Genomic DNA, 26,732 nt, shown 5'->3' with positions numbered 1-26,732 from the left:
CGCTCTCCCTCCCCCTCCCCCGCGCTCTCCCTCCCCCTCCCCCGCGCTCTCCCTCCCCCTCCCCCGCGCTCTCCCTCCCCCTCCCCCGCGCTCTCCCTCCCCCTCCCCCGCGCTCTCCCTCCCCCTCCCCCGCGCTCTCCCTCCCCCTCCCCCGCGCTCTCCCCCCCTCCCCGCGCTCTCCCTCCCCCTCCCCGCGCTCTCCCTCCCCCGCGCTCCACCCTCCCCCTCCCCTGCGCTCGCTCTCTTCTCTCCCCCCTCCCCACTCTCTCCCCGTCTCTCTCAGGACCAGAGGGAGGTAATCTGTTTATATACCACCTGCCCCAAGAGTTTGGAGATCAGGACCTGCTCCAGATGTTTATGCCTTTCGGAAATGTCGTTTCTGCCAAGGTTTTCATTGACAAACAGACGAACTTGAGCAAATGTTTTGGTGGGTATGTTGCCTGTTGTGGGTGTAGTGAATATCAGCCTGTTGTGATATGTGCAAAATGATGTGAGGCTGCTGTTGGAGTGAGGGCATTGATACGCTGAACAGCCCTCTCTTCACTCACAGGGGGACAGTTTGTGAGACTGCAGTGCTCATTTCCTCTCTCATGGATGTCTCTCTTTATTCAGTGCTCACGTTCACCCTGGCTCGTTTGCCCAAGAAGTGGACCCTCACCAAAGCCTATTTGCCCACAGATCCGTGCCCAGCATCAGAATATTCCAGATTGCCAAAAAGCAGAATTGGAGAGTTTCCATTAGCACAGGCTGTCAATTTTTTTTCACTGTGTAGAGCCTGGGCCCATCTCCAGGTGTTGGGACAGTCCCAAAAGGCCTGAGCTCAGCTTCCCAGCCACTTCAAGAGCAACCTTTACTCTTTTTTTATAAGTTACACATTTCAACAGTACCCTTGATGTGCTGCTTTCCAGCATTTTGTCAAGGTGCACATTACAACTACATTGTGCTGACGTTGTGCCTTGTAAATGGTGGACAGGTTTTGGGAGTCGGGAGGTGAGTTGCTCGCTGCAGGATTCTTAGCGCCTGAGCCTACCTGGTAGCCACCGCATTTATATGGCTGATCCAGTTCAGTTTCTGGTCAATGGTAACTCGCAAGATGTTGATGGTGGAGGATTTGGTGATGATGATAATGCCATTAAATGGCCCAGGTTAGTCTCTCTTTCACCTTGATTGGTCACTTTTTTCCCTAGATTTAGTTAACTGAGTTTAATTCTCAGCGAGCAAGTTAGAATTTTAACTCGGGTATCTGGATCATTAACTCACTCCAGATTGCTGGTCAATTAACATGGAGTGGTGGGGTGGCACTTGAGTGACTATCCATGTGGGGTTTGAACATTCTCCCCGTGTCTGTGTGGGTCTCACCCCCCACAACCAAAAAGATGTGCAGAGTTGGTGGATTGGCAGTGCTAAATTGCTCCTTAATTTAAAAAAATGGAAAAAGAAAATGATGACATCTTTCAGTGGAATCAACATAGGTTTAAGAAAGCATTTGACAAATCAGTGAACCTTTTGAAATTGTAACCAGACTAGATGAGAGAAAACCATTGGATGTCTTTTTTTCAAAAATCATTCAATGACTTGCCACGTAAAAGATTGTAGAATTTACAGTGCAGAAGGAGGCTATTCGGCCCATCGAGTCAGCCCGGCTCTTGGAAAGAGCACCCCACTTACGCCCACACCTCCACCCTATCCCCATAACCCAGTAACCCCACCCAACACTAAGGGCAATTTTGGACACGAAGGGCAATTTATCATGGCCAATCCACCTAACCTGCACATCTTTGGACTGTGGGAGGAAACCGGAGCACCCGGAGGAAACCCACATGCACACACGGGGAGGACGTGCAGACTCCGCACAGACAGTGACCCAAGCCGGGAATTGAACCTGGGACCCTGGAGCTGTGAAGCAACCATGCTAACCACGGTGCTACCGTGCTGCCCCAAAAGAAGAAGAAAATTTCAGGTTCACAGGAGGCCATCTGAATTGAGGAATAGTTAATGCACAGAAAGCAGGAGGAATGAACAGAACATTTTGAGATTGACAGGTGATAACTAGTGCGGTACTGCAAGGGTCAGTACTTGAGCCTCACCTAATTACCTATATCGGCTCCTTATATAAATGGACAAAATGTCATGGACCAAGTTAACATCCAAAGTTAGGTTGGAAAGTAAGCTGCAATGAGGACACAAAAGAGTGATCGAGTCATTAAGGCACAGAAGGAAGTCATTCAGCTAACCAGTTCTGTGTGGAGCATCCAGTCAGTCCCACTCTCCTACTCCTGCTCTCTCTTTGTGACCCACACCTTTAGTTCCCATTCAGTTTCATTTTGAAATCATTGATATCTCCACTTCCACCCCTCTCTTGAATAGAGAGTTCCAGGTCGTTACCACTCGCTGTGCAAAAAAAATCCTTCACCACATTCCTCCCTGCCTCTCCTGTGCAAAATATTAAATGTGTCTCCTAGTCCTTATACTGTCAGCGAAAGGGAAGAGCTTTTCCTCATCTACCTTATCCAAACCTGTTATAATCGTGTACCTGCCTATCAAATCTCCCCATTATCTCCTCTGTTCCAGGATAGCAACTCCAGCTTCTCCAACCCTAACTGTGGTTAAAATCCTCCATCCCTGAAACCATTGTGGCAAATCTGTTCAGCCCCTTAGGGGCACACACTTCTTCTGAAAGTGTGGTGGTGAGAATTGGGCTCAATGCTCTAATTGTGACCTAATCAGAGCTTTTCCATGTTCAGCCTAACCGCCCTGCTTCTGCATCAATGACTCTATTTATGAATTATGCTTTACTAACTACTCTCTTAATATGTCCCGTCACCTTCAGAGATCGGTGCACCGAACCCCTGAGTCCCTCTGTTCCTGGACACTTTTGTGCCATTCAGTCCATATTGTCTCTCCCAATCCCTCCTGCCAAAATGCATCACCTCATACTTTTCAGTATTAAATGCCGTCTATCATTTGTCTGCCCATTCACATCTCAAATATTCCAGAATTCTGGTCACCTTACCAAAGCAGCTATATACTTGCCTAGAAGGAGTGCAATGAAAATTCACCAGCCTATGTCTGTGGGTGCCCTATGAGGGGGGATTGAGTGGATCAGGCCTACATTTCCTGAAGCTGAGAAGAATGAGAGATGATCTGTTTAAAACAAAATTCTGAATACACTGGATAGTGTATTCGAGGTGGATGCTGAGGAAATGTGGCTGGGGCATCTAGGCCTTGGAGTAACCGTCTCAAAAGAAGGATTCGGCCATTTCGGACTGGGGTAAGAAATTTTTTTCACTCCAGGGTTATGAATCATCGGAATTCTGCACCCCACAAATGTTCGATCATGGAGTTTATTGCAAAGGAAGGTCAATGAAAATTTGGATGACAAGAGAATCCAAGGATATGGCAGTTGTGTGGAAAGGTTGACTTCAGGTGGAAGACAAATCATACTGAATGGTAGAGCTGGTTGTGAGGGGAGGGGCCGAATTGTCTGCTCTTGCTCCTATTTCTTATGTTCTTCTGACCTCAGGATGAGGTTGAGGTGGATCATCCACTCCACACCTCTGGCTGAAATTGCTTCATTGTCCTTTTTTTGTAGAGGTCTTTCGCATCATTGGGGATAGGGCTGTTTTTCGAGCCTCTGCTTAGTTGTCCACCACCAATCACAACTACATGTGGCAGCACTGCAGAACTTTGATCTGTCTATCACATGCTGCTTTCACTGTCTTACATGCATGCAGTCCTGTGTTGTAGCAAATCGGTGTCTCATTTTTACGTATGCCTGGTGCAGCTCCAGACACACCTACTGCTCAGACTTGCTATGGGTAGAGTGGGTGATGTGTTCGGCCATGAGGTTAGAGATTATGCTTCAATACAATTCTGCTACTGCTACAGCGCCTCATCAATGTCCCAGTTTTCACCTACCCGACTATTATTTGTGGCTTGATGCTCAGTTTACTGCCTGAGTAAAAGTCAGTGGAGTCCAGCCATATTCCAGATTCCAAAAACAGACGAGCACCACAATACAGCACTGAAGAAGCGCAGAGCTATCAGAGTAGCAATTGAGACAGCATTGCAGTGTCAGAGCGTCACTGCACTGTCGGAGAGGCAGTACTGAGGGTCCACTGAAGGATAGGCAAGGGAATCTGTGTGGAGCCAGAGGAAATGAGCGATGTACGAACTGAATACTTTGCATCAGTATTGACCAAAGAGAAGGAATTGGTGGATGTTGAGTCTGGAGAAGAGTGTGTAGATAGCCTGGGTCACATTGAGATCCAAAAAGATGAGGTGTTGGGCGTCTTGAAAAATATTACGGTAGATAAGTCCCCAGGGCCTGATGGGATCTACCCCACAATACTGAAGGAGGCTAGAGAGGAAATTGCTGAGGCCTTGACAGAAATCTTTGGATCCTCACTGTCTTCAGATGATGTCCCGGAGGACTGGAGAATAGCCAATGTTGTTCCTCTGTTTAAGAAGAGCAACAAGGATAATCCAGGGAACTACAGGCCGGTGAGCCATGCGTCAGTGGTAGGGAAATTGCTGGAGAGAATTCTTCGAGACAGGATCTACTCCCATTTGGAAGCAAATGGATGTATTAGCGAGAGGCAGCGTGGTTTTGTGAAGGGGAGATTGTGTCTCACTAACTTGATAGAGTTTTTCGAGGAGGTCACAAAGATGATTGATGCAGGTAGGGCAGTGGATGTTGTCTCTATGGACTTCAGTAAGGCCTTTGACAAGATCTCTCATGGTAGACTGGTACAAAAGGTGAAGTCAACACGGGATCAGGGAGCTGGCAAGATGGATACAGAACGGGCTAGGGCATAGAAGGCAGAGAGTAGCAATGGAAGGGTGCTTTTTTAATTGGAGGGCTGTGACTAATGGTGTTCCGCAGGCATCAGTGCTGGGACCTTTGCTGTTCGTAGTATATATAAATGATTTGGAGGAAAATGTAACTGGTCTGATTAGTAAGTTTGCAGACGACACAAAGGTTGGTGGAATTGCAGCTAGCGATGAGGACTGTCAGAGGATACAGCAGGATTTAGATCGTTTGGAGACTTTGGCGGAGAGGTGGCAGATGGAGTTTAATCCGGACAAATGTGAGGTAATGCATTTTGGAAGGTCTAATGCAGGCACGGAATATACAGTGAATGGTAGAGCCCTCAAGAGTATTGACAGTCAGAGAGATTTTGGTGTACAGGTCCACAGGTCACTGAAAGGGGCAACACAGGTGGAGAAGGTAGTCCAGAAGGTATACGGCATGCTTGCCTTCATTGGCCGGGGCATTGAGTATAAGAATTGGCAAATCATGTTGCAGCTTTATAGGACCTTAGTTAGGCCACACTTGGAGTATAGTGTTCAATTCTGGTCGCCACACTACCAGAAGGATGTGAAGGCTTTAGAGAGGGTGCAGAAGAGATTTACCAGAATGATAGACCTGATAGAGGTCTACAAAATTATGAGGGGCATAGACAGAGTGGATAGTCAGAGGCTTTTCCCCAGGGTAGAGGGGTCAATTACTAGGGAGCATAGGTTTAAGGTGAGAGGGGCAAGGTTTAGAGTAGTTGTACGAGTCAAGTTTTTTACGCAGAGGGTGCAGAAGAGATTTACCAGGATGTTGCCTGGTATGGAGGGCATTAGCTATGAGGAGCGGTTGAATAAACTGTTTGTTCTCACTGGAACGACGGAGGTTGAGGGGCGACCTGATAGGGGTCTACAAAATTATGAGGGGCATAGACAGAGTGGATAGTCAGAGGCTTTTTCCCAGGGTAGAGGGGTCAATTACTAGGGGGCATAGGTTTAAGGTGTGAGGGGCAAGATTTAGAGGAGATGTATGAGGCAGGTTTTTTTACGCAGAGGGTAGTGGGTGCCTGGAACTCGCTGCTGGAGGAGGTGGCGGAAAGCACGGACGATAGTGATATTTAAGGGGCATCTTGACAAATACATGAATAGGATGGGAATAGAGGTATACAGACCCAGGAAGTGTAGAAGATTTTAGTTTAGACGGGCAGCGTGGTCAGCGCAGGCTTGGAGGGCCGAAGGGCCTGTTCCTCTGCTGTACCTTTCTTTGTTCTTTGTTGTTTTTTGGCTAGTTGGCTAGCTGGAAGAAGACAAAGGGTAGTGGTTGATGGGAAATGTTCAGACTGGAGTCCAGTTACTAGTGGTGTACCACAAAGATCTGTTTTGGGGCCACTGCTGTTTGTCATTTTTATAAATGACCTGGAGGAGGGCGTAGAAGGATGGGTGAGTAAATTTGCAGATGACACTAAAGTCGGTGGAGTTGTGGACAGTGTGGAGGGATGTTACAATTTACAGAAGGACATAGATAAGCTGCAGCGCTGGGCTGAGAGGTGGCAAATGGAGTTTAATGCAGGAAAGTGTGAGGTGATTCATTTTGGAAGGAATAACAGGAAGACAGAGTACTGGGCTAATGGTAAGATTCTTGGCAGTGTGGATGAGCAGAGAGATCTCGGTGTCCATGTACATAGATCCCTGAAAGTTGCCACCCAGGTTGAGAGGGTTGTTAAGAAGGCGTACGGTGTGTTAGCTTTTATTGGTAGAGGGATTGAGTTTAGGAGCCATGAGGTCATGTTGTAGCTATACAGCACTCTGGTGCGGCCGCATTTGGAGTATTGCGTGCAATTCTGGTCACCGCATTATAAGAAGGATGTGGAAGCATTGGAAAGGGTGCAGAGGAGATTTACCAGAATGTTGCCTGGTCTGGAGGGAAGATCTTATGAGGAAAGGCTGAGGGACTTGAGGCTGTTTTCGTTAGAGAGAAGAAGGTTAAGAGGTGACTTAATTGAGGCATACAAGATGATCAGAGGATTGGATAGGGTGGACAGTGAGAGCCTTTTTCCTCGGATGGTGATGTCTAGCACGAGGGGACATAGCTTTAAATTGTGGGGAGATAGATATAAGACAGATGTCAGAGGTAGGTTCTTTACTCAGAGAGTAGTAAGGGCGTGGAATGCCCTGCCTGCAACAGTAGTGGACTCGCCGACACTAAGGACATTCAAATGGTCATTGGATAGACATATGGACAATAAGGGAATAGTGTAGATGGGCTTTAGAGTGGTTTCACAGGTCGGCGCAACATCGAGGGCCGAAGGGCCTGTACTGCGCTGTTATGTTGTATGTTCTTACTGATTGTGGTCAGATAGTCTTAGATACAGTTGCAGAGTGAGGAACAAGTCCTAGGTTTTGGAGCTTTGATATAAGCATGGCTGGGATTATGGTGTTGAAGGTGGAACTGTAGTCAATAATCAGGAGTCTGATGTAGGACTCCTTGTTGTCGAGATGCTCCAGGGATGAGTATAGGGCCAGGAAAATGGGGTCTGCTGTGGACCAGTTGTGGCGGTATGCAAATTGCAACGGATCTAGGCATTCTGGGAGTATGCAGTTGATGTGCCTCATGACCAACCTCTCGAAGCACTTCATTGCAATTGATGTCAAGGCCACCGGACGATAGTCATTGAGGCACGTTGCCTGGTTCTTATTTGGCACCGGAATGATGGTGGACTTATTGAAGCGGGTGGGGACCTCGGAAGGAAGTAGGGAGAGGTTGAAAATATCCGCGAACACTCCTGCCAGCTGGAAGAATGCACAGCTGCACAGGATCTGAGTGCATGACCCGGGACCCTGTCCGGACTCGTCACCTTCTGAGGGTTTACTTTCATGAAGGACGATGGGGATGGGAGTGTCCGGGGCTGCTGGGGCAGTCCACAGCAGTTTGATGGTTTCCTGCTCAAACCGAGCATAGAATGCATTGAGTTCATCAGGAAGGGGTGCGCTGCTGCCGGAGATTCTACTTGGCTTCACTTTGTAGCCTGTTATGTTGTTTCAGCCTTCCCACAACCGCCGAGAGTCCGTAACATTAGTCTGTGACTGTAACTTGGTCCGATATTGTTACTTGGTATCCCTGATGACTTTGCGGAGGTCGTACCTAGATTGCTTGTATAGGTCAGGGTCGCCTGACTTGAAAGCCTCAGACCTAGCCTTCAGTAGGGAGTCAATCTCCCGATTAAGCCATGGTTTCCTGTTGGGGAACGTATGTACTGCTTTCTTTGGCACACAGTCGTCTACACATTTGCTGATAAAGTCTGTGACGGTGGTGGCATACTCGTTTAGGTTGGTTGCTGAGTTCTTAAATATGGATCATAGTGTTGTCGCCCCTAGTGGGACAGGAGATGTGTTTGTGGAATTTTGACAGTACACTCTTGAGGTTGGCCTTGTTGAAGTCTCCGGCCACGATGAACAAGGCCGTTTGTTCTGTTTCGTTGTTGTTTATGATTGTGTACAGTTCGTCCAGCGTCTTCTTCACTTCTGCCTGGAGTGGGATGTAGGCCGCTGTGATAATGGCTGAAGTCAACTCACGTGGATAGTAGTACGGGCGGCACTTCATGGGCAAGTGTCCCAGGTCTGGGGAGCAGCTTACTTAAGTTCCTTCCTACTCTCTTTATATTCTTCAAGGGCTTCATCTGTTCTCCGCCTTCTAGACCTTACCAATGCTTCCTTTTGTAGTTGACTAGGCTCACAATATCGTTATCCAAGGTTCCCAAAACTTGCCATACGTATCCTTCATCCTCACAGGAACATGCCAGTCCTGAATTCCTATCAACTGACGTTTGAAAGAATCCTACATGTCAGATGTTGTTTTACCCTCAAACAGCCGCCCCCAATCTAAATTCTTCAGTTCCTGCCTAATGTTGTCGTAATTAGCCTTCCCCCAATTTAGCATCTTCACCCGAGGACCACTCTTATCCTTATCCGCAAGTAGCTTAAAGCCTATGGAATTATGGTCACTGTTCCCAAAATCCTCCCCAATTGAAACTTCGACCACCTGGCCGGGCTCGTTCCCCAATACCAGGTTTGGTATGGCCCCATTCCTAGTTTGACTATTTGCATACTGTTTCAAGAAGCCCTCCTGGACGCTCCTTACAAATTCTGCCCCATCCAAGCGTCTAGCACTAAGTGAGTCCCAGTCAATACAGGGGAAGTTAAAATCACCCACCACATCAATCCAATTGTTTTTACATCTTTCCAAAATCTGCCTACATATCTCCTCTATCTCCCGTTGGCTGTTGGGAGACCTGCAGTAAACCCCAAACATTGTGATTTCCCCTTCCTTTTCCTGAGCTCTACCCATATTGCCTCACTGCATGTGCTCTCTGAGGTGTCCTCACGTAGTACAGCTGTGACCATAGAATCCCTACAGTGCAGAAGGAGGCATTCGGCTCATCGAGTCTGCAGTGGCCCCTTTGAAACAGCACCCTACTTGAGCCCAAACCTCTACCTTATCCCTGTAACCCAGTGACCCTACCTAGTCTTTTGGACACTGCAGGGAAATTTAACATGGCCAATCCACCTAACCTGCACATATTTGGACTGTGGGAAGAAACCCGGAGGAAACCCACGCAGACACGGAGAGAAAGTGCAAACTCCACACAGTCACCTGAGGTTGGAAGTGAACCTGGGTCCCTGGAGCCATGAGGTAGCAATGCTAGCCACCGTGCCACCCCCCTTTTTTTTTTTCTTACCTGTCATACTCAGTGCATTGAAGCAGATGCACTCCAGACCTCCAGTCCCACTGAGTTCGACCTTCCCCATCCTGCCCTTCCTCATAGCCAGACTTGCCCTGGTACCATGCTCATCCTCAGTCTCTACACTTTCTGGCTTACTGTTCTGATTCCCACCCCTCTGCCACATTAGTTTAAACCCATCTGAACCATACTAGGAAACCTGCCAGCCAAGATATTGGTGCCCCTCCAGTTCAGGCGTAACCCGTCCTTCTTGTGCAGGCCCCTGGAATATGCCCCAATAACCAAACAAACTGAAGCCCTGCCTCCTTCACCAGTCTTTAGCCACGTGTTCAGCTGCACTATGTCCCTGTTCCTGTCCTCGCAAGCACGTTGCCATTGCAAGACCTTGCTATTCTTTCTAAGCTGTTTAGCACAGGGCTAAATCGCTGGCTTTGAAAGCAGACCTTGGCAGGCCAGCAGCACGGTTCAATTCCCCTACTGGCCTCCCCAAACAGGCGCCGGAATGTGGCGACTAGGGCTTTTCACAGTAACTTCATTTGAAGCCTACTTGTGACAATAAGTCATTTCATTTCATATATCATTCGTGCCACTGTGGACAATGAACTCTGTCTGATTTCCCTCCCGTTTTAGGATGCTTTGTACCCGCTCAGAGACACCCAGGACCCTTGCACCAGGAGGCAAACTACCATCCTGGAGTCCCTTTCACCTATCTGTGCCCCTGACTATTGAATCCCCTATCACTATTGCTTTGCTGCGATTTGTACTACACGTCTGTGCAGCAGGGCTAATTGTGGTGCCTTCACTCTGGCTGCTGCTGTCCCCTAATAGACCTTCCTCCTCATAAGTATCCAAAACAGCATACTTGTTAGATAGAGGGACAGCCATAGGGGACCCCTGCACTGTCTGCCTACCCCATCTGGCAGTCACCCATCTATCTTTCTGTACCTTGGGTGTGACCACATCTCTGTAGCTATTATCTATAACAATTTCAGCTGATTGTGTACTCCTTAGTGCTTCCAGCTGCTGCTCTAACCGATCCATGCATTCAGTGAGCTTTTCCAACTGAATGCACTTCCCACAGATGTAGTCCTCGGGGACACTCGGTGTCCATGATGTCCCACATCGTGCAGATGTCGCACACGGCCCCGCCAATTGATATCTCTCTCCCTCTGTTGGTTGTTAGACTAAAAACTAAATACTAGTTAGGCCCTTAATAAAGATTTACTGCTGCTGGTTAGTAAAGGTTGGTATAAAATATTAAATTTAGCTTGCTCCCCTCAAGTAAGTGTGAGAAAAAAAACCTTGTACCTTACAAATGTAACTCAGAATCTACTCTTGTGAGCCTTCCCAGACTGCACTCTGGATTTCTCCCAATGTGAAGGACTTAGCTGCCTCATCTGCTACTCACCAATCAACTCTCAGATATTCTACTTAACCAGTGATGCAACTCCCTTAACCCCTTTTGCATCCCCCTCTATCCCGCCTAAAGCATCTAAATCCTTGAACGTTTAGCTGCCAATCCTGTTCTTCTCTCAATCAAATCTCTATAATAGCAACAACAACATCATAGTCCCAACACCTAATTCAAACTCTTAAGTTCATCTGCCTTACCTGTTATAGTTCTCGCATTTAAACAAATGCAGCACGGTAGCATTGTGGATAGCACAATTGCTTCACAGCTCCAGGGTCCCAAGTTCGATTCTGGCTTGGGTCACTGTCTGTGCGGAGTCTGCACATCCTCCCCGTGTGTGCGTGGGTTTCCTCCGGGTGCTCCGGTTTCCTCCCACAGTCCAAAGATGTGCGGGTTAGGTGGATTGACCATGATAAATTGCCCTTAGTGTCCAAAATTGCCCTTAGTGTTGGGTGGGGTTACTGGGTTATGGGGATAGGGTGGAGGTGTTGACCTTGGGTTGGGTGCTCTTTCCAAGGGCTGGTGCAGTCTCGATGGGCCGAATGGCCTCCTTCTGCACTGTAAATTCTATATGTAAATGCACTTCAGACCACCAGTCCCGCTGTGTTCAGCAACACCTCCCTCTTAGTCTTACTCTGCGGAGTCTGCACGGTATCCCCGTGTCTGCATGGGTTTCCTCTGGGTGCTCCAGTTTCCTCTTACAGTCCAAAGATGTGCAGGTTAGGTGGGGTGGCTATGTGAAATTGTCCTTCGTGTCCAAAAAAAAGGCAAGATGGGGTTACGGGGATAGGGTGACGGGGTGTGGGCTTAAGTAAGGTGCTGTTTCAAAGGGGCTGGTGCAGACCCGATGGGCCGAATGGCCCCCTGCACTGTAAATTCTATAATTCTATGGCCTTGTTTCCCCTCAGTTATTTCACTTGACCACTGCTCTGGTACCCACCCCCTTCCACACTATTTTAAACACTCCCGAGTGACCCTGGCAAACCTCCCAGCCAGGATATTGGTGCCCCTCCAGTTTCGATGCAACCCATCCTTCTTGTACAGATCCAACCTGCCCCGGAAGAGATCCCAATGATCCAGATATCTGAACCCTCCTTCTTACACCGTGTAGCCAGATGTTTAGCTGTACTAGTTATCTATCTCTAGCCTCACTGACACATGGAGGAATCCCAAGATTACAACCCTAGAGGTCCTGTTTTTTAATTTGCTACCTAACCCCCTGAACTCCCCTTGCAGGACCTCCTCACTTTTACTGCCAATGCCATTAGTACCAATATGTACCACAACCTCTGGCTGTTCACCTCCCCCTTCAGAATGCCTCCTGCCTGTTCAGAGACATTCTTGACACCAGGGAGGTAACATACCGTCCTGAAGTCTCTTTCATGTCCATAGAAGTGCCTATCCCTATGCCCCTGACAATGGAGTCCCCTATAACAATTGTTCTTCTGCACTTTGACCCCGATCTATGACATTTTTTGCCACCTGAGTACTGATGAGTGCTGCTCTGTCAGAGGGTCAGTATTGAGGGAGTGCTGCACTGACAGAGAGTCAGTCCTGAGGGAGTGCTGCACTGACAGAGGGTCAGTACTGAGGGAGTGCTGCACTGTCAGAGGGTCAGTACTGAGGGAGTGCAACACTGTCGAAGCGTTGGTATGGAGGGAGTGCAGAAATTTTGGAGGGTCACTTTATCATGGACTCTATTAACGTGTTTATTCTCTTCACAGTCTCTGTAAACTCTATAAAGCGTTACAGCACTCTTCTCACCTATTAACCATCAATTAACGTCCTTCATAGGCAATGGATTCTACCCAGACTGTAGGTTCTAATTCCTACTATTTTATTGAACACTTTAAAGGAAGTAAAGATTCTGGAAATGCTCTGTAGTTCAGGCAGTATCTGTGGAGAGAGTTAAAGTTATGCATTGTGTCCTTTTCTCAGAAAGGGATAGGGGAAGTCCTTTCCTAAAAGGTCCAGGTGAAAAGTTCTCTCTCCATGTCTGAATCTGCTTCACTTTAACAAGCACGCTGCTGGTTATAATACAGTTTAAATGGCAGGTGTGTTTGTTTGAGCCTCTCCTGTTAACTCTGCTGCCGTGTTTTTGATTGCAGGGTTTGTAAGCTATGACAATCCAGTCTCCTCGCAGGCTGCCATTCAAGCAATGAATGGCTTTCAGATTGGCATGAAGCGCCTGAAAGTCCAACTCAAGCGATCGAAGAACGACAGCAAGCCATATTGAGCTTTAGTCAAAATAAACTTGAGTTAAACATGTTCACTGGTAAGTTGGGCGCAGCTGTGGAACCAATCGCGAGAGAGGGCGGTCGTCAACTCCATGAGTAACCCCAATGTGACTGGGGCCGTTCTCTGCACCCTCGGTCTTTGTGTGTGTGTGCGTGTGTGCGTGCGTTTCACTTCTGTTTTTATTGACAACATTAACAGTACTATTTTCTGTTGTGAACTTTAAAGTTTTATATACACAAAGATGTACTGATGCTCAGTACAAGGGTAGTCTAAAGGTATTTTTCTTCACTGAAAGTTTAGCTGCCATATCATTTTTAATTTGGCGTTTGCTGTGTACTGACAGCCAGTTGTGTTACTGGAGAGAATCTCTGTTGTTCAGTGGTATATGTCAAAGTTATTACTGTGCTGCCACCCTATTGAGGACTGAAGGTGCCATATCCTAAAACACTGTACCATTGAAGTATTAATGGAGATGATGAAGGAATGGAGTAGCCATAAAGAACTGGTCAATATTGATAATTTTAGTTACAGAATGTAATGTCAATGCTGCCACCTCTCACTCCTCCTTCTCAATCTCTCTTTCCCTCTCTTTCAACTCGTCCTCTTTTTTTTCTCTGCTTTGCCATCCTCCATCCTTTCATTTTCCTCATCTCCCCTTTCCCCTGCATCCCCCCTCCCCTGCGTGTGCCCCCCTCCCCTGCGTGTGCCCCCCTCCCCTGCGTGTGCCCCCATCCCCTGCGTGTGCCCCCTCCCCTGCGTGTGCCACCTCCCCTGCGTGTGCCCCCTCCCCTGCGTGTGCCCCCTCCCCTGCGTGTGCCCCCTCCCCTGCGTGTGCCCCCTCCCCTGCGTGTGCCCCCTCCCCTGCGTGTGCCCCCTCCCCTGCGTGTGCCCCCTCCCCTGCGTGTGCCCCCTCCCCTGCGTGTGCCCCCTCCCCTGCGTGTGCCCCCTCCCCTGCGTGTGTGCCCCCTCCCCTGCGTGTGTGCCCCCTCCCCTGCGTGTGTGCCCCCCCTGCGTGTGTGCCCCCTCCCCTGCGTGTGTGCCCCCTCCCCTGCGTGTGTGCCCCCTCCCCTGCGTGTGCCCCCTCCCCTGCGTGTGCCCCCTCCCCTGCGTGTGCCCCCTACCCTGCGTGTGCCCCCTACCCTGCGTGTGCCCCCTACCCTGCGTGTGCCCCCTCCCCTGCGTGTGCCCCCTCCCCTGCGTGTGCCCCCTCCCCTGCGTGTGCCCCCTCCCCTGCGTGTGCCCCCTCCCCTGCGTGTGCCCCCTCCCCTGCCTGTGCCCCCTCCCCTGCGTGTGACCCCTCCCCTGCGTGTGCCCCCTCCCCTGCGTGTGCCCCCTCCCCTGCGTGTGCCCCCTCCCCTGCGTGTGTGCCCCCTCCCCTGCGTGTGTGCCCCCTCCCCTGCGTGTGTGCCCCCTCCCCTGCGTGTGTGCCCCCTCCCCTGCGTGTGTGCCCCCTCCCCTGCGTGTGCCCCCTCCCCTGCGTGTGCCCCCTCCCCTGCGTGTGCCCCCTCCCCTGCGTGTGCCCCCTCCCCTGCGTGTGCCCACTCCCCTGCGTGTGCCCACTCCCCTGCGTGTGCCCCCTCCCCTGCGTGTGCCCCCTCCCCTGCGTGTGCCCCCTCCCCTGCGTGTGCCCCCTCCCCTGCGTGTGCCCCCTCCCCTGCGTGTGCCCCCTCCCCTGCGTGTGCCCCCTCCCCTGCGTGTGCCCCCTCCCCTGCGTGTGCCCCCTCCCCTGCGTGTGCCCCCTCCCCTGCGTGTGCCCCCTCCCCTGCGTGTGCCCCCTCCCCTGCGTGTGCCCCCTCCCCTGCGTGTGCCCCCTCCCCTGCGTGTGTGCCCCCTCCCCTGCGTGTGTGCCCCCTCCCCTGCGTGTGTGCCCCCTCCCCTGCGTGTGTGCCCCCTCCCCTGCGTGTGTGCCCCCTCCCCTGCGTGTGTGCCGCCTCCCCTGCCTGTGTGCCCCCTCCCCTGCCTGTGTGCCCCCTCCCCTGCCTGTGTGTCCCCTCCCCTGCCTGTGTGTCCCCTCCCCTGCCTGTGTGTCCCCTCCCCTGCCTGTGTGTCCCCTCCCCTGCCTGTGTGTCCCCTCCCCTGCCTGTGTGTCCCCTCCCCTGCCTGTGTGTCCCCTCCCCTGCCTGTGTGTCCCCTCCCCTGCCTGTGTGTCCCCTCCCCTGCCTGTGTTCCCCTTCCCCTGCCTGTGTTCCCCCTCCCCTGCCTGTGTTCCCCCTCCCCTGCCTGTGTTCCCCCTCCCCTGACTGTGTTCCCCCTCCCTTGCGTGTGTTCCCCCTCCCTTGCGTGTGTTCCCCCTCCCTTGCGTGTGTTCCCCCTCCCTTGCGTGTGTTCCCCCTCCCTTGCGTGTGTCCCCCCTCCCTTGCGTGTGTTCCCCCTCCCTTGCGTGTGTCCCTCCTCCCTTGCGTGTGTCCCCCCTCCCTTGCGTGTGTCCCCCCTCCCTTGCGTGTGCCCCCCCTCCCTTGCGTGTGTCCCCCTTGCGTGTCCCCCCCCTGCGTGTGTGTCCCCCCCTGCGTGTGTCCCCCCCTGCGTGTGTCCCCCCCTGCGTGTGTGTCCCCCCCCTGCGTGTGTGTCCCCCCCTGCGTGTGTGTCCCCCCCTGCGTGTGTGTCTCCCCCTGCGTGTGTGTCCCCCCTGCGTGTGTGTCCCCCCTGCGTGTGTGTCCCCTCCCCGCGTGTGTCTCCCCTCCCCTGCGTGCTTGTGTCCCCCCCTCCCCTGCGTGCTTGTGTCCCCCCCCTCCCCTGCGTGCTTGTGTCCCCCCTCCCCTGCGTGCTTGTGTCCCCCCTCCCCTGCGTGCTTGTGTCCCCCCTCCCCTGCGTGCTTGTGTCCCCCCTCCCCTGCGTGCTTGTGTCCCCCCTCCCCTGCGTGCGTGTCCCCCCTCCCCTGCGTGTGTCCCCTCCCCTGCGTGTCCCCCCATCCCGCTTGTGTGTGTCCCTCCCTTGCCCACCTCTCACCTGCCCTACACCCCTTCTCCCACTCCACTCGTTGTCTCATCTCCCTACCTCCGCTCATCCTTCCCCTCTCCCCTCATCCTTCCCCTCTCCCCTTCTCCCTCCTAAACACTCCTTTTCCCTGCTCCACTCCCTTCTCACCTCATCCTCGTGCTCTTTGCCATACCGCAGTATATAAGACTCTCCATCAGTCCTCAAAGGATCCAGCACGGCCATCCTGCTTGCACTTCCTCTCTCCAACTCCAAAGAAACCTGGTGCTGTGCATATACCGTGTCTGACTTGCCAATCTACTTTCAGATATTGGGAGGGTCGCATCGACCTCCTCTAGAATTTTATTCTCTCCAGTTGTTTTTCTTTGGAACTGATGGGCTTTTTAAAAATCAACATGACAAAATGTTCTATTGTTTTCACACATTGAACTTTAAAAATCCCCCTGGGATTTAATGAAAATTTGTTTTAAAAATGCACAAAACGAGATTGGGATGAATGTATAATTACAGTTTTACCTTTTCTATTTTTATAGAGGTTTTTTACTGCTCCCAAGTGTTGGAGATTATTTATTATCTGAGATATTTTACTGGGGAATCAGTGTTTTGTAGGCGATTGGTTTACATGGCTGTTATATGCAATGTTTGAGGTGGGACTACTGATACAGGGTCCCTTTGACGCTCTTTGATCCAAATACTTGAAACTTATTGTGTTTTTTAAATAGCTGTTTGGAGAGAAGCGGATAGTTTAATTTTAAAAGAAATGGCGAAACTCAATCAAACCATGATGCATGTTAAATGCCAGAGTATGATCTCCCATTGGAAAGTTTGGCTTTTCTCTCAATATTGTTTGGACACCTGACCCTGAGTGTGGATCTGACTCAGGATTAATCCATGTTACACGGGCTGTCGAGTAATTGTGGCTGGTGAGGGCTACGACATGTACAGGACAAGGAAGCCACGACCCAAAAGCAAGTAGCCAACATCTAAATTCAGCCCTTGGCGAAACAGCAGAGATTGATTCTGTACCTTCCCACCTGCCCTGCCAGACTGAACTCAGTGCAGGTGAGGAGTTGCTGCTCCCTCCCTTTCTGCCCCCGACACCTGCCCCCAAGGTCAACGTACTGAATCACTATGATTGGCTCCATTAGTGATTGAAGACCTGATCTCCTAAAGTGTTGTGGATACGAATCCCAGTTTGTACCGGGAAGCTTGGGCTGTGCATGAGAAAACTGATTGGTCATTGTGCAGGACTCCTAACATTCATGGGTAGAAACCTTCTTCCTCCCACTCCAAAGATCTGCGCAAATGAGCCACGCAAACACATAAAGGGAGTGCTGCACTGTCAGAGGGTCAGTACTGAGGGAGTGCTTCACTGTCAGAGGGTGAGTATTGAGGGAGTGCTGCACTGTCAGAAGGTCAGTACTGAGGGAGCGCTGCACTGTCAGAGGGTCAGTACTGAGGGAGTGCTGCACTGTCAGAGGGTCAGTACTGAGGGAGTGCTGCACTGTCAGAGGGTCAGTATTGAGGGAGTGCTGCACTGTCAGAGGGTCAGTACTGAGGGAACGCTGCACTGTCAGAGGGTCAGTACTGAGGGAGTGCAGCACTGTTGGAGGTGCCATTTTTCAAATCTGATGTTAAACTGGTGCACTATCTGCCCACTCAGGTAGATGTAAAAGATTTGTGACGCTATTGGCAGAAGAGCAGGGTCCCTCTGGTTACTGCTGTTTGTGGGACCACTTAAGTGCAAATTGCCAGCTGAATTTGCTGTGTTACAGTAACTCACTGCTGAGGGGCTTTGGGATGTTCTGAGCTGGTAAAAGGCACTAAACTGTTTCCTCCTTTTAAATGAGCTGTCCTGACCTGCACCCTTATGTTTGGAGTGATTAATGGCCAGTGCTTTATGGAATGTTGGTGCAGCTTTACTTCCAGGCCACTGTTCCTGCACCATTCTGACTTCATGATTTGTAGCTGGGAACATTTTTTCAACACAGCTTTACCTGTACAAATCTTTTCAGTGGATTTTCCTCACCCTGAGTATGTGTGCCCATCTTTCCCCACTTTGTGTCTGTTTACTTACTGACATTCTCCCTTTTACAAGGAATATTTCCTTTATTCTGACTGGCAAACTGCAAATAAAAGGACACCGGGTGAGGGCCCCTGCCCCTTCCTCATCTTCCAATCCCTGACCTCTTTGGGTGGCTTAGGGTTGTCTTGTGTTCTAATTGTGTGTGTGTGTGTGTGTGTGTGTGTGTGTGTGTGTGTGTGAATGAATTACATTTGTTTAGCATGTGCTGTTTCTGTCCCCATTGTTCAAATTATGCATTGGCCCCCATGCACTGTATCATTGTGTTTTGTTTTTAATTTTAATTTTATTTTATTTCTTCCTTTTTTATGGCTTTGTGTAACTTGGTCCTTCTCCCTTTCTGGTTTTGTTTTTTTTCTAGATATCTTCGTGCCCGTTTGTTCATCGTCTGCCTAGCATGTTGCTGTGACGTCCAAGTTCATCGTCCCCTCGTTGTCTCTCAGCTTCTCTGATGCTTGACCTCTACTGACCTTTGACTTTGTTTTGGTCTTATTAAATTTGATATATTTCAGAAACCTTTTGTTCACCTCTTTCCTGCCCACCCCCTACCCCACCCCACTCAATGCTGCTGGGGCAGGCTGCATTCAACAAGCTTACAAAAGATTGTTACATTTAAATCTTCTTTAAGAGTCTATTTTTCTAGAATTTCTTAACTAAATTGCAGCATTTTGAAACTTGTTTCTACTCCTTTTTGCGAAGCGCCCTTTCTAGCACGAGCAGAAGGCTTTATATCTCAAGCAGCCAATTGATAAAAAAGCAGAAAATGATTTGTGTGTGATTTTGTTTCCGTTTTTTTTAGTGTGCAGTGTGTTTAGAACAGTGTAGAGTGTTTGTCACATTTTGCTCCAAGGAAATTAAGCTGAGATGCGTCTTCTCCAGATTTTTCTCCAGTTCAACATTATCCTCTCCCCCTTTTCACATTCCAAACCTTCCTCAAGCTGTCTTCTCCACCCCACTCCCTCCATCCCTCTCTTTCTGGATCCTTCCCTCCTGCCCGCGCTGCCGTGCACTTTCTCTGCCCACTCGCTTCCCCCTCTCCCTCGCACACTCTGCCCCCATGCTCACGTGTGCACTCCCCCTGCTCGCACGTGTACTCTTTCCCCCCCCCCCCCCCTCCTCTCCCGCGCTCACGTGCATTCTACCTCCTACCCGCTCCCATGTTCTCCCTCCCCCGCTCAGGTGCATTCTTCCCCCCCCCCCGTTGACATGCATGCTATCCCTCCCCCGCTCAAGTGAGTTCTCTCACCCTCCTGCTCACTTGTGCTCTCACTCCCCTCGCTGGCGCGTGCTCTCTCTCCCTCCCCCCTACTCACCCGCTCTCTCTCCCCCCTTCCCCTGCTCGCGCGCACTCCCTCTCCCCGCTTGTGCACTCTCTCTCACCCTCCCCCGTCCGCGTGCTCTCTCTCACATTCCCTGCTCATTCTCATCCCCAGCCCTTCTCCCTCTCCCCTTCTCCCCCTCACTGATACTGGAGTGACATCAATAACTATAAGCTTGAATAGCTTCTTTCAAAGTGGAGGCCATTTCCCATCGGGTTTATTTTTGGAAACTTTGGTTTTCTGTCTTTAGCAGTAAGTGTTTGAAGAAACAAAACAAAAATGGGAAGTGTGTAGTTTAATGTTGTCGAGTTTGGTGTGAATATACCTTGCATGTACTGTATCTCTGCTGAAATCCTCAGCAAAATGTGATGTGACTTGTTGTTAACTCAATTCAGTGCCAAGTGTTATTTGCATGTTACAGCCTTTTCCACTTTGTACAGCTTTCCTGTCTTTCTGACTTCAAATTTACTGTTTGATATAGTGCAAAATATTGAGTTGGAGGTTTAAATAAAGTATATTTTTGAACTGTGGTGTGGCAAATATCATACACAGAGCAGGTGGGTCCTGTTGAACAATTCCCCCTCCATCTGCTTTAACCCAGCATTGACAGACTGTGATGTTAAAGCTGCTCCCAGCAAACCCACACACTCCTGTTGGTGGGCAGTGTGCAGTGAGCTCCTTTTTTCTGTTTACGTATATCTATAAATGTTTGATTCTCCTTGGGGTTAGACGTCAGATGACTTGGTGTTTGGTGGGATGTGTTATTTGAAGATGGATGCGAGGGGGAGCTGACGAGAGCTGAGGGTTGGTTACAGTTTGAAGTGAATCACCGCTGGGATCCTGGGGAAGCGCAGTGCTGGTCCCTTACATTGTGACTTGGAGCAGTTGAGGGTTTGGGGTGCTTTCAGACCTATCGGAAACAGGGAGGGAATTCCATTCCTTCTCTCAGGAAATCCCCTCCCCCAACTCAATTCAGACAAATGTGTGTGATTGGTGCAACCTCAAACATCCAATCATAAATTTCCATGCCCCTCAACAAACACCTCAATCCCTACCTCAACTCCAACCCCTACCCCCAACCAACCCCCAACCTGAAACACCCCCACCTCAACTCCAACCCCTACCCCCAACCAACCCCCAACCTGAAACACCCCCACCTCAACACCAACCCCTACCCCAAACAACCCCCCAACCCCAAACGCCCCCACCTCAACCCCAACCCGAAACACCCCCACCTCAACACCAACCCCAACCCGAAACACCCCCACCTCAACACCATCCCCTACCCCAACCAACCTCCCAACTCAAAACACCCCCACCTCAACACCAACCCCTACCCCAACCAACCCCCCAACCCGAAACACCCCCACCTCAACACCATCCCCGACCCCAACCAACCACCCAACCTGAAACACTCCCACCTCAACACCATCCCCGACTCCAACCAACCCCCCAACCTGAAACACCCCCACCTCAACACCAACCCCCAACCCAAAACACCCCACCTCAACTCCAACCCCTACCCCCAACCAAACCACAACCCAAAACACCCCCACCTCAACACCATCCCCTACCCCAACCAAGCCCCAACCCGAAACACCCCCACCTCAACACCAATCCCTACCCCAAACAACCCCCCCAACCCCAAACACCCCCACCTCAACACCAACCCGAAACACCCCCAACTCAACACCATCCCCTACACCAACCAATCCCCAACCCGAAACACCCCCACCTCAACACCAACCCCCAACCCAAAACACCCCCACCTCAACACCAACCCCTACCCCAACCAACCCCCCAACCTGAAACACCCCCACCTCAACACCATCCCCTACCCCAACCAACCCCCAACTCAAAACACCCCCACCTCAACACCAACCCCAACCCGAAACACCCCCACCTCAACACCATCCCCTACCCCAACCAACCCCCCAACTTGAAACATCCCCACCTCAACACCAACCCCAAAGCCCAACCAATCCGAAACACCCCCACCTCAACACCAACCCCCAACCCGAAACACCCCCACCTCGAAACACCATCTCCTACCCCCAACCAACCTCCCAACTCAAAACACCCCCACCTCAACACCATCCCCTACCCCAACCAACCTCCAACGCGAAACACCCCCAACCCGAACACCCCCACCTCAACACCACTTCCCCAACCCAATACATTCCCACCTCAACACCAACCCCCAACCCTAAATACCTCCACCTCAAAATACGCCCACCTCAACACCAAGCCCTTCCCACCCCAACCAACCCGCAACACCAACCCCTCAACCCAAAACCCCCCACTCCGACCCCAGCCCCCTCAACGTCCGACCGCAGCCCCCTCAACGTCCGGCCGCAGCCCCCTCAACGTCCGGCCGCAGCCCCCTCAACGTCCGGCCGCAGCCCCCTCAACGTCCGGCCGCAGCCCCCTCAACGTCCGACCGCAGCCCCCTCAACGTCCGGCCGCAGCCCCCTCAACGTCCGACCGCAGCCCCCTCAACGTCCGACCGCAGCCCCCTCAACGTCCGACCGCAGCCCCCTCAACGTCCGACCGCAGCCCCCTCAACGTCCGACCGCAGCCCCCTCAACGTCCGGCCGCAGCCCCCTCAACGTCCGGCCGCAGCCCCCTCAACGTCCGACCGCAGCCCCCTCAACGTCCGGCCGCAGCCCCCTCAACGTCCGACCGCAGCCCCCTCAACGTCCGGCCGCAGCCCCCCCCCCAACGTCCGACCGCAGCCCCCCCCCCCAACGTCCGACCCCAACGCCCTCAACATCCGACCCCCCTCAACATCCGGCCCCAGCGCCCTCCACGTCCGACCCCAACGACCTCAACCCCCTCAACATCCGACCCAACATCCGACCCCACCCCCTCAACATCCGACCCCACCCCCTCAACATCCGACCCCAACCCTCTCATCACCTGACCCCCTCAACATCTGACCCCAAACCAAACTCCCTTCCTCAACTCTCAATCCCCACGAGGGCAGCACAGTGGTCAGCACTGCTGCCTCACGGCGCCGAGGACCCAGGATTTAACCCGGCCCCAGGTCACTGTCTGTGGAGTTTGCATATTGTCCTCGTGTATGCGTGGGTTTCAACCCCTACAACCCAAAAGATGTGCAGGTTAGGTAGATTGTCCACATTAAACTGTCCCTTATTTGACAAAAACAGAATTGGGCACTTTAAATTTAAAAAAAATACTCTCAACCCCCCACCATTCAAACCTCAGGTTTTCTTGAGAATTTAATTTCCTTGTGCTATAAAAGCTTATATGTCATCACATGTACCTTTCACTCTCCCCAGCACCTATGGTGACCCAGCAAAGCAACCCTGCTTCTTAAAGGGTCTCCTGTCACAGTTCTGTCTCTTAAAGAGCCTCCCCCACTCCCCTGTCAAGCCTCTTAATAAACTCCCCATTCCACAATCCTGTCTCTTAAAGAACCCCCCCAACCCAGTGTCCAGTCACTTAAAGAACTTCTCTGACCCACAGTCCTGTCTCTTAAAGAACCCCCCAAAACTATCATCCTGTCTCTTAAAGAACCCCCCAACACACAGTCCTGTCTCTTATAGAACCCCCAAAACCATCATCCTGTCTCTTAAAGAGCCCTCCAACCCAGTGTCCTGTCTCTTCAAGAACTCCCCTGACCCACAGTCCAGTCTCTTAAAGAAACCCCAGTCTTATCTCTTGAAGACCCCCCCCCCCCCCCAAAACCCAATGTCCTGTCTCTTAAAGAACCAAGTCCCAGACCTGCCTCTTAAAGAAGCTACCCCCCCTCACAAATATCCCAACCATAGCACTGCTTCTTAGAAATACTCTACACCCCTTCACAACGCTGCCTGTTAAAGACATAAGAATACAAATGGATGAGGGCTGTGGCGAGCATTGGAGGTCACCAATGTCGATACACACCGATCTGATCCTCCCAAAACAGTTCATGTTCCAGAATCTCCTAATCTGCCAAATTAGTAACTGTGAAACTCATCAACTCCTGTTAATCACAGTTTTCAAATAAAATGGCTCCCTTTTAAAAAAAATTAATTAAATCTCCCAGCCCCTAATTTTTTATGTTACAAGCGTTTCTCCTTTGGAGGCAGTAATTGGTTTGCCAGACCTTTCTCCATGGACTTTGGCCCTATTTAAGACCCCAGTTAGTTGGGTGAGTTATTCCTGATGCACATCAAGTTGTCCCACCATGCACACCTGGCTCCTGAACACTCAGCTTTGTGCATGGAATGGGGAGACCATATTAAGATTCAAATTCTCAATGCCACTAAACCCTGCTAACTTGTACAGGACAGGCGGTCTCACATCAGCTCAAGCCAAGCCAGGTGGGCCTGCAAAGTAAATTCATTATGGCTCCCATCTTGTCTTCCATTAAACACTGAGTCAGAATTAACACACAACCCACCCCGTCCCCAGCACGACAAACCTGGACAGCCTGCACTCCACCCAAGGAAATTTAATCCCTGTGATTGACTGGTGGTGGGTGTGCAGCATGGTGTGAGGAGCATGATGACAGGTTGGCGTGTGTTACACTATTGTTGCCTCACCCCTCACACACTCCTGGGCTATGTTCCCTCTCCAGCATTATTGCCAATCCTCACTCAGTCGCCCTAACTGTACTGCCTGCGCCAGAATCCTGTGGAAAATACTTAGCAGATGTTTAATTGCCATCTTGTTGTCTTTTGATAATGTAAAGAGTACAAACAAACACAAAATACTTGAGTGACTGATTTTTCCAAACCCTTGCTGCTTTGTGAGTTAACAAACAATTCAGAATCCTGTGGGCTTTTTATTGGTACAAACTGATTGTATTTAACTCTATAGGTTTTGTAAAACTTTGCCTTTTATACGAGGACTATAAAACGATTAACAAATGTGAACGTTACTGATTTCTAGAAGTTTGCCACAATGACCAAACCTCTCTACTAAAGTAAAATGCAATTTTGCTCTCTTATTACAAAGGAAAAGCTTTTTTTTTTTTTTTTTTTTTTGCAAAGTGTCATTATTTAGTGTGATTTTCTTTAGTGATGTAACCTTGAGACAAATTATGGAATTAATAAAAAAAAAAATCAAAAACCACTTGTAAGTTGTTTTGGAGCCAACAGTTTGTGTAGAGGAATGGCAAAATGTTGCTAGTTTGAATAAAGCTGGTATTTGTTTCAGATTTTTCCTACAATTTTTGTCTTGAAAGGGTACTAAACTGTTTTAACTGCACGCACAGATTTGCAGTCATTTTGTATGAGAGTGTGGTACCTTCCTTGTTTAGTATTTACTATTAAACAGTTTGAGAAGATTCTGTCATCTGCCTCTTTTTGTTATGCATGTGTGTGCATACGAGGTGCACACAGGCCTGAGTACTTTGTGTTCACACATCTGTTTGATTTTCATTCTGCAATGGGGAGATCACTAGCAAGTACAGCATTTATTACTCCCCTCTCGTGTTATTGAGAACATGGTTAAACCTGAGTCGTAAAAATATTTCCATAGTACTTTTCGGTAGAGAATTCCAGGATTTTGACCCAGTGGCAGTGAAGGAGTGGCGATATATTTCCAAGTCACAGTGGTGAGAGACTTGGAGGAGAACCTCCAGGTGGTGGTGCTCCCAGGTATCGGCTGCCCTTGTCTTTTTGGATAGCAATGGTTTTGGGTTTGTATGATGCCTTGGTGAGTTCCTATAGTGCATCATAGAATCCTTACAGTAGAGAAGGAGGCTATTCGGCCCATCAGATTTGCACCGACCCTCCAAAACAACACATCCAGGTGCAGTACCCTGTCCTATCCCCATAACCTAACCTGTACATCCGTGCACACAAAGGGGCAATTTAGCATGGCCAATCCACCTTCCCTGCACATCTTTGGACTGTGGGAGGAAACCAGAGCACGCAAAGAAAACCTCACGCAGACACATGGAGAACATGCAAACTCCACACAGTCACCCATGGCCGGAATTGTACCCAGATCCTTGGCACTGTGAGGCAGCAGTGCTCACCACTGTGCCACCATGCTGTCCTTGTAGATGGTAAACACTGCTGCCACTGTTTGCCAGTGGTGGAGGGAGTGAATGTTTGTGGAAGAGGTACCAACGTGCTAACTGCTTTGCCCTGGATGGTGTTGAGCTTCTTGAGTGTTGTTGGAGCTGCACTCATCCAGGCAAGTGGAGAGTGTTCCATTGCACTCCTGACTTGTGCCTGTAGGCGGTGGACAGACTTTGGGGTGTCAGGAGGTGAGGTACTCTCCACTGGATTCCTAGCCTCTGACCTACTCTGGTAGTCACAGTATTTTTATGGCCAGTTCAGTTTCTGATCAATGGTAACCCCCAGGATGTTGAGAGTGGGGGATTCAGTGATGATAATGCCACTGAATGTCAAGAGGTTATTCTTTCTTCTTGAAGATGGTCGTTTCCTGGCACTTGTCAACCCAAATCTGGATATTGTTCAGGTCTTGCTTCATTTAGCCATGAACTGCTTCATTATCTGAGAAGTCAGGAATGGTTCTGAACACTGCAATAATTACCAAACGTCACCACAGCTGACCTTCTGATGGAAGGGAGGTCATTAATGAAACAGCTGAAGATGGTTGGGCCTAGGACACAATTCTGAGGAACTCCTACAGTGATGTTCTGGAAATTAGATGATTGACCTCCAACCACCACAACCATCGTCCTTTGTGCCAGGTATGACTCCAACCAATGGAGAGTTTTCTCCCTTATTCACATCGACTCCAGTTTTGCGAGAGCTCCTTGATGCCATGTTTGGACAAATGGTGCCTTGATGTCAAGGGCAGTCACTCTCACCTCACCTCTGGCGGTCAGCTCTTTTGTCCATGTTTGAACCGAGGCAATAAAGGGGTCAGGAGCTGAGTGACCCTGGCAGAACCCAAACTGAGCGTCTGTGAGCAGGTTATTGCTAAACAAGTGCTGCTTGGTAACACTTGATAACCCCTTCCATCACTTTACTGATGATCGAGATAAACTGATGGGGTGGTAATTGGGCGGGTTGGATTTGTCCTAATTCCCTTGTCCAGCGCATACCGGGGTAATTTTCCACATTTTCAGGAAGATGCAAGTTCTGGAGCACAAGTCTTCAGTACTTTTGCTGGAATATCGTCAGATACCTTTGCGGTATCAGTGTCTTCAGCAAGTCACGGTGATATCTGAGATGATGGTGTTCCCATGTACCCACTGCCCTTGTCCTTCTAGGTGACAGTGGTCA

At 50.3% G+C, this 26,732-nt stretch overlaps 2 protein-coding genes across 7 annotated transcripts in view; both read left to right on the top strand.

Moving 5' to 3' along the window:
* The window catches only part of LOC140430920 (CUGBP Elav-like family member 1), a 192,197-nt gene extending 172,154 nt beyond the window's left edge, over window positions 1–20,043 (top strand). For 5 of the 6 annotated variants that reach the window (XM_072518727.1, XM_072518724.1, XM_072518725.1 and 2 more), the window contains 3 exons: window positions 284–427; window positions 13,053–13,219; window positions 18,561–20,043. In XM_072518727.1, the coding sequence (XP_072374828.1) occupies window positions 284–427; window positions 13,053–13,180 (272 nt within the window). In that variant the 3' untranslated portion in view covers window positions 13,181–13,219; window positions 18,561–20,043. The remainder of the gene's footprint in view (window positions 1–283; window positions 428–13,052; window positions 13,220–18,560) is intronic. The other variant, XM_072518723.1, reaches the window with a different exon arrangement.
* Window positions 20,044–20,207: 164 nt separating this feature from the next.
* Window positions 20,208–24,410, top strand: LOC140430250 (uncharacterized). The gene is made up of 4 exons (XM_072517677.1): window positions 20,208–21,203; window positions 21,254–21,669; window positions 21,705–21,886; window positions 24,346–24,410. Exons 1-4 carry the CDS (start codon window positions 20,544–20,546, stop codon window positions 24,408–24,410), a joined length of 1,323 nt encoding a protein of 440 aa, XP_072373778.1. The 5' UTR covers window positions 20,208–20,543.
* Window positions 24,411–26,732: the final 2,322 nt, after the last annotated feature.

This window comes from Scyliorhinus torazame, chromosome 10, assembly GCF_047496885.1.
Source record: "Scyliorhinus torazame isolate Kashiwa2021f chromosome 10, sScyTor2.1, whole genome shotgun sequence".
Lineage (NCBI taxonomy): Eukaryota > Metazoa > Chordata > Chondrichthyes > Carcharhiniformes > Scyliorhinidae > Scyliorhinus > Scyliorhinus torazame.
Note: the sequence above shows the minus strand (reverse complement) of the source record. Positions and strands in the feature narration are given on the sequence as shown.

What these genes read in the sequence shown, in the direction of transcription:
- LOC140430250 (XM_072517677.1), top strand. Translation starts at nt 20,544, where the DNA reads ATGCCCCTCAACAAACACCTCAATCCCTACCTCAACTCCAACCCCTAC. An exon ending in CCCAACCCGAACACCCCCAC is followed by an intron (nt 21,670 to 21,704) that starts CTCAACACCACT and finishes ATACATTCCCAC; the next exon opens with CTCAACACCAACCCCCAACC. An exon ending in CCGGCCGCAGCCCCCTCAAC is followed by an intron (nt 21,887 to 24,345) that starts GTCCGGCCGCAG and finishes TTAACTCTATAG; the next exon opens with GTTTTGTAAAACTTTGCCTT.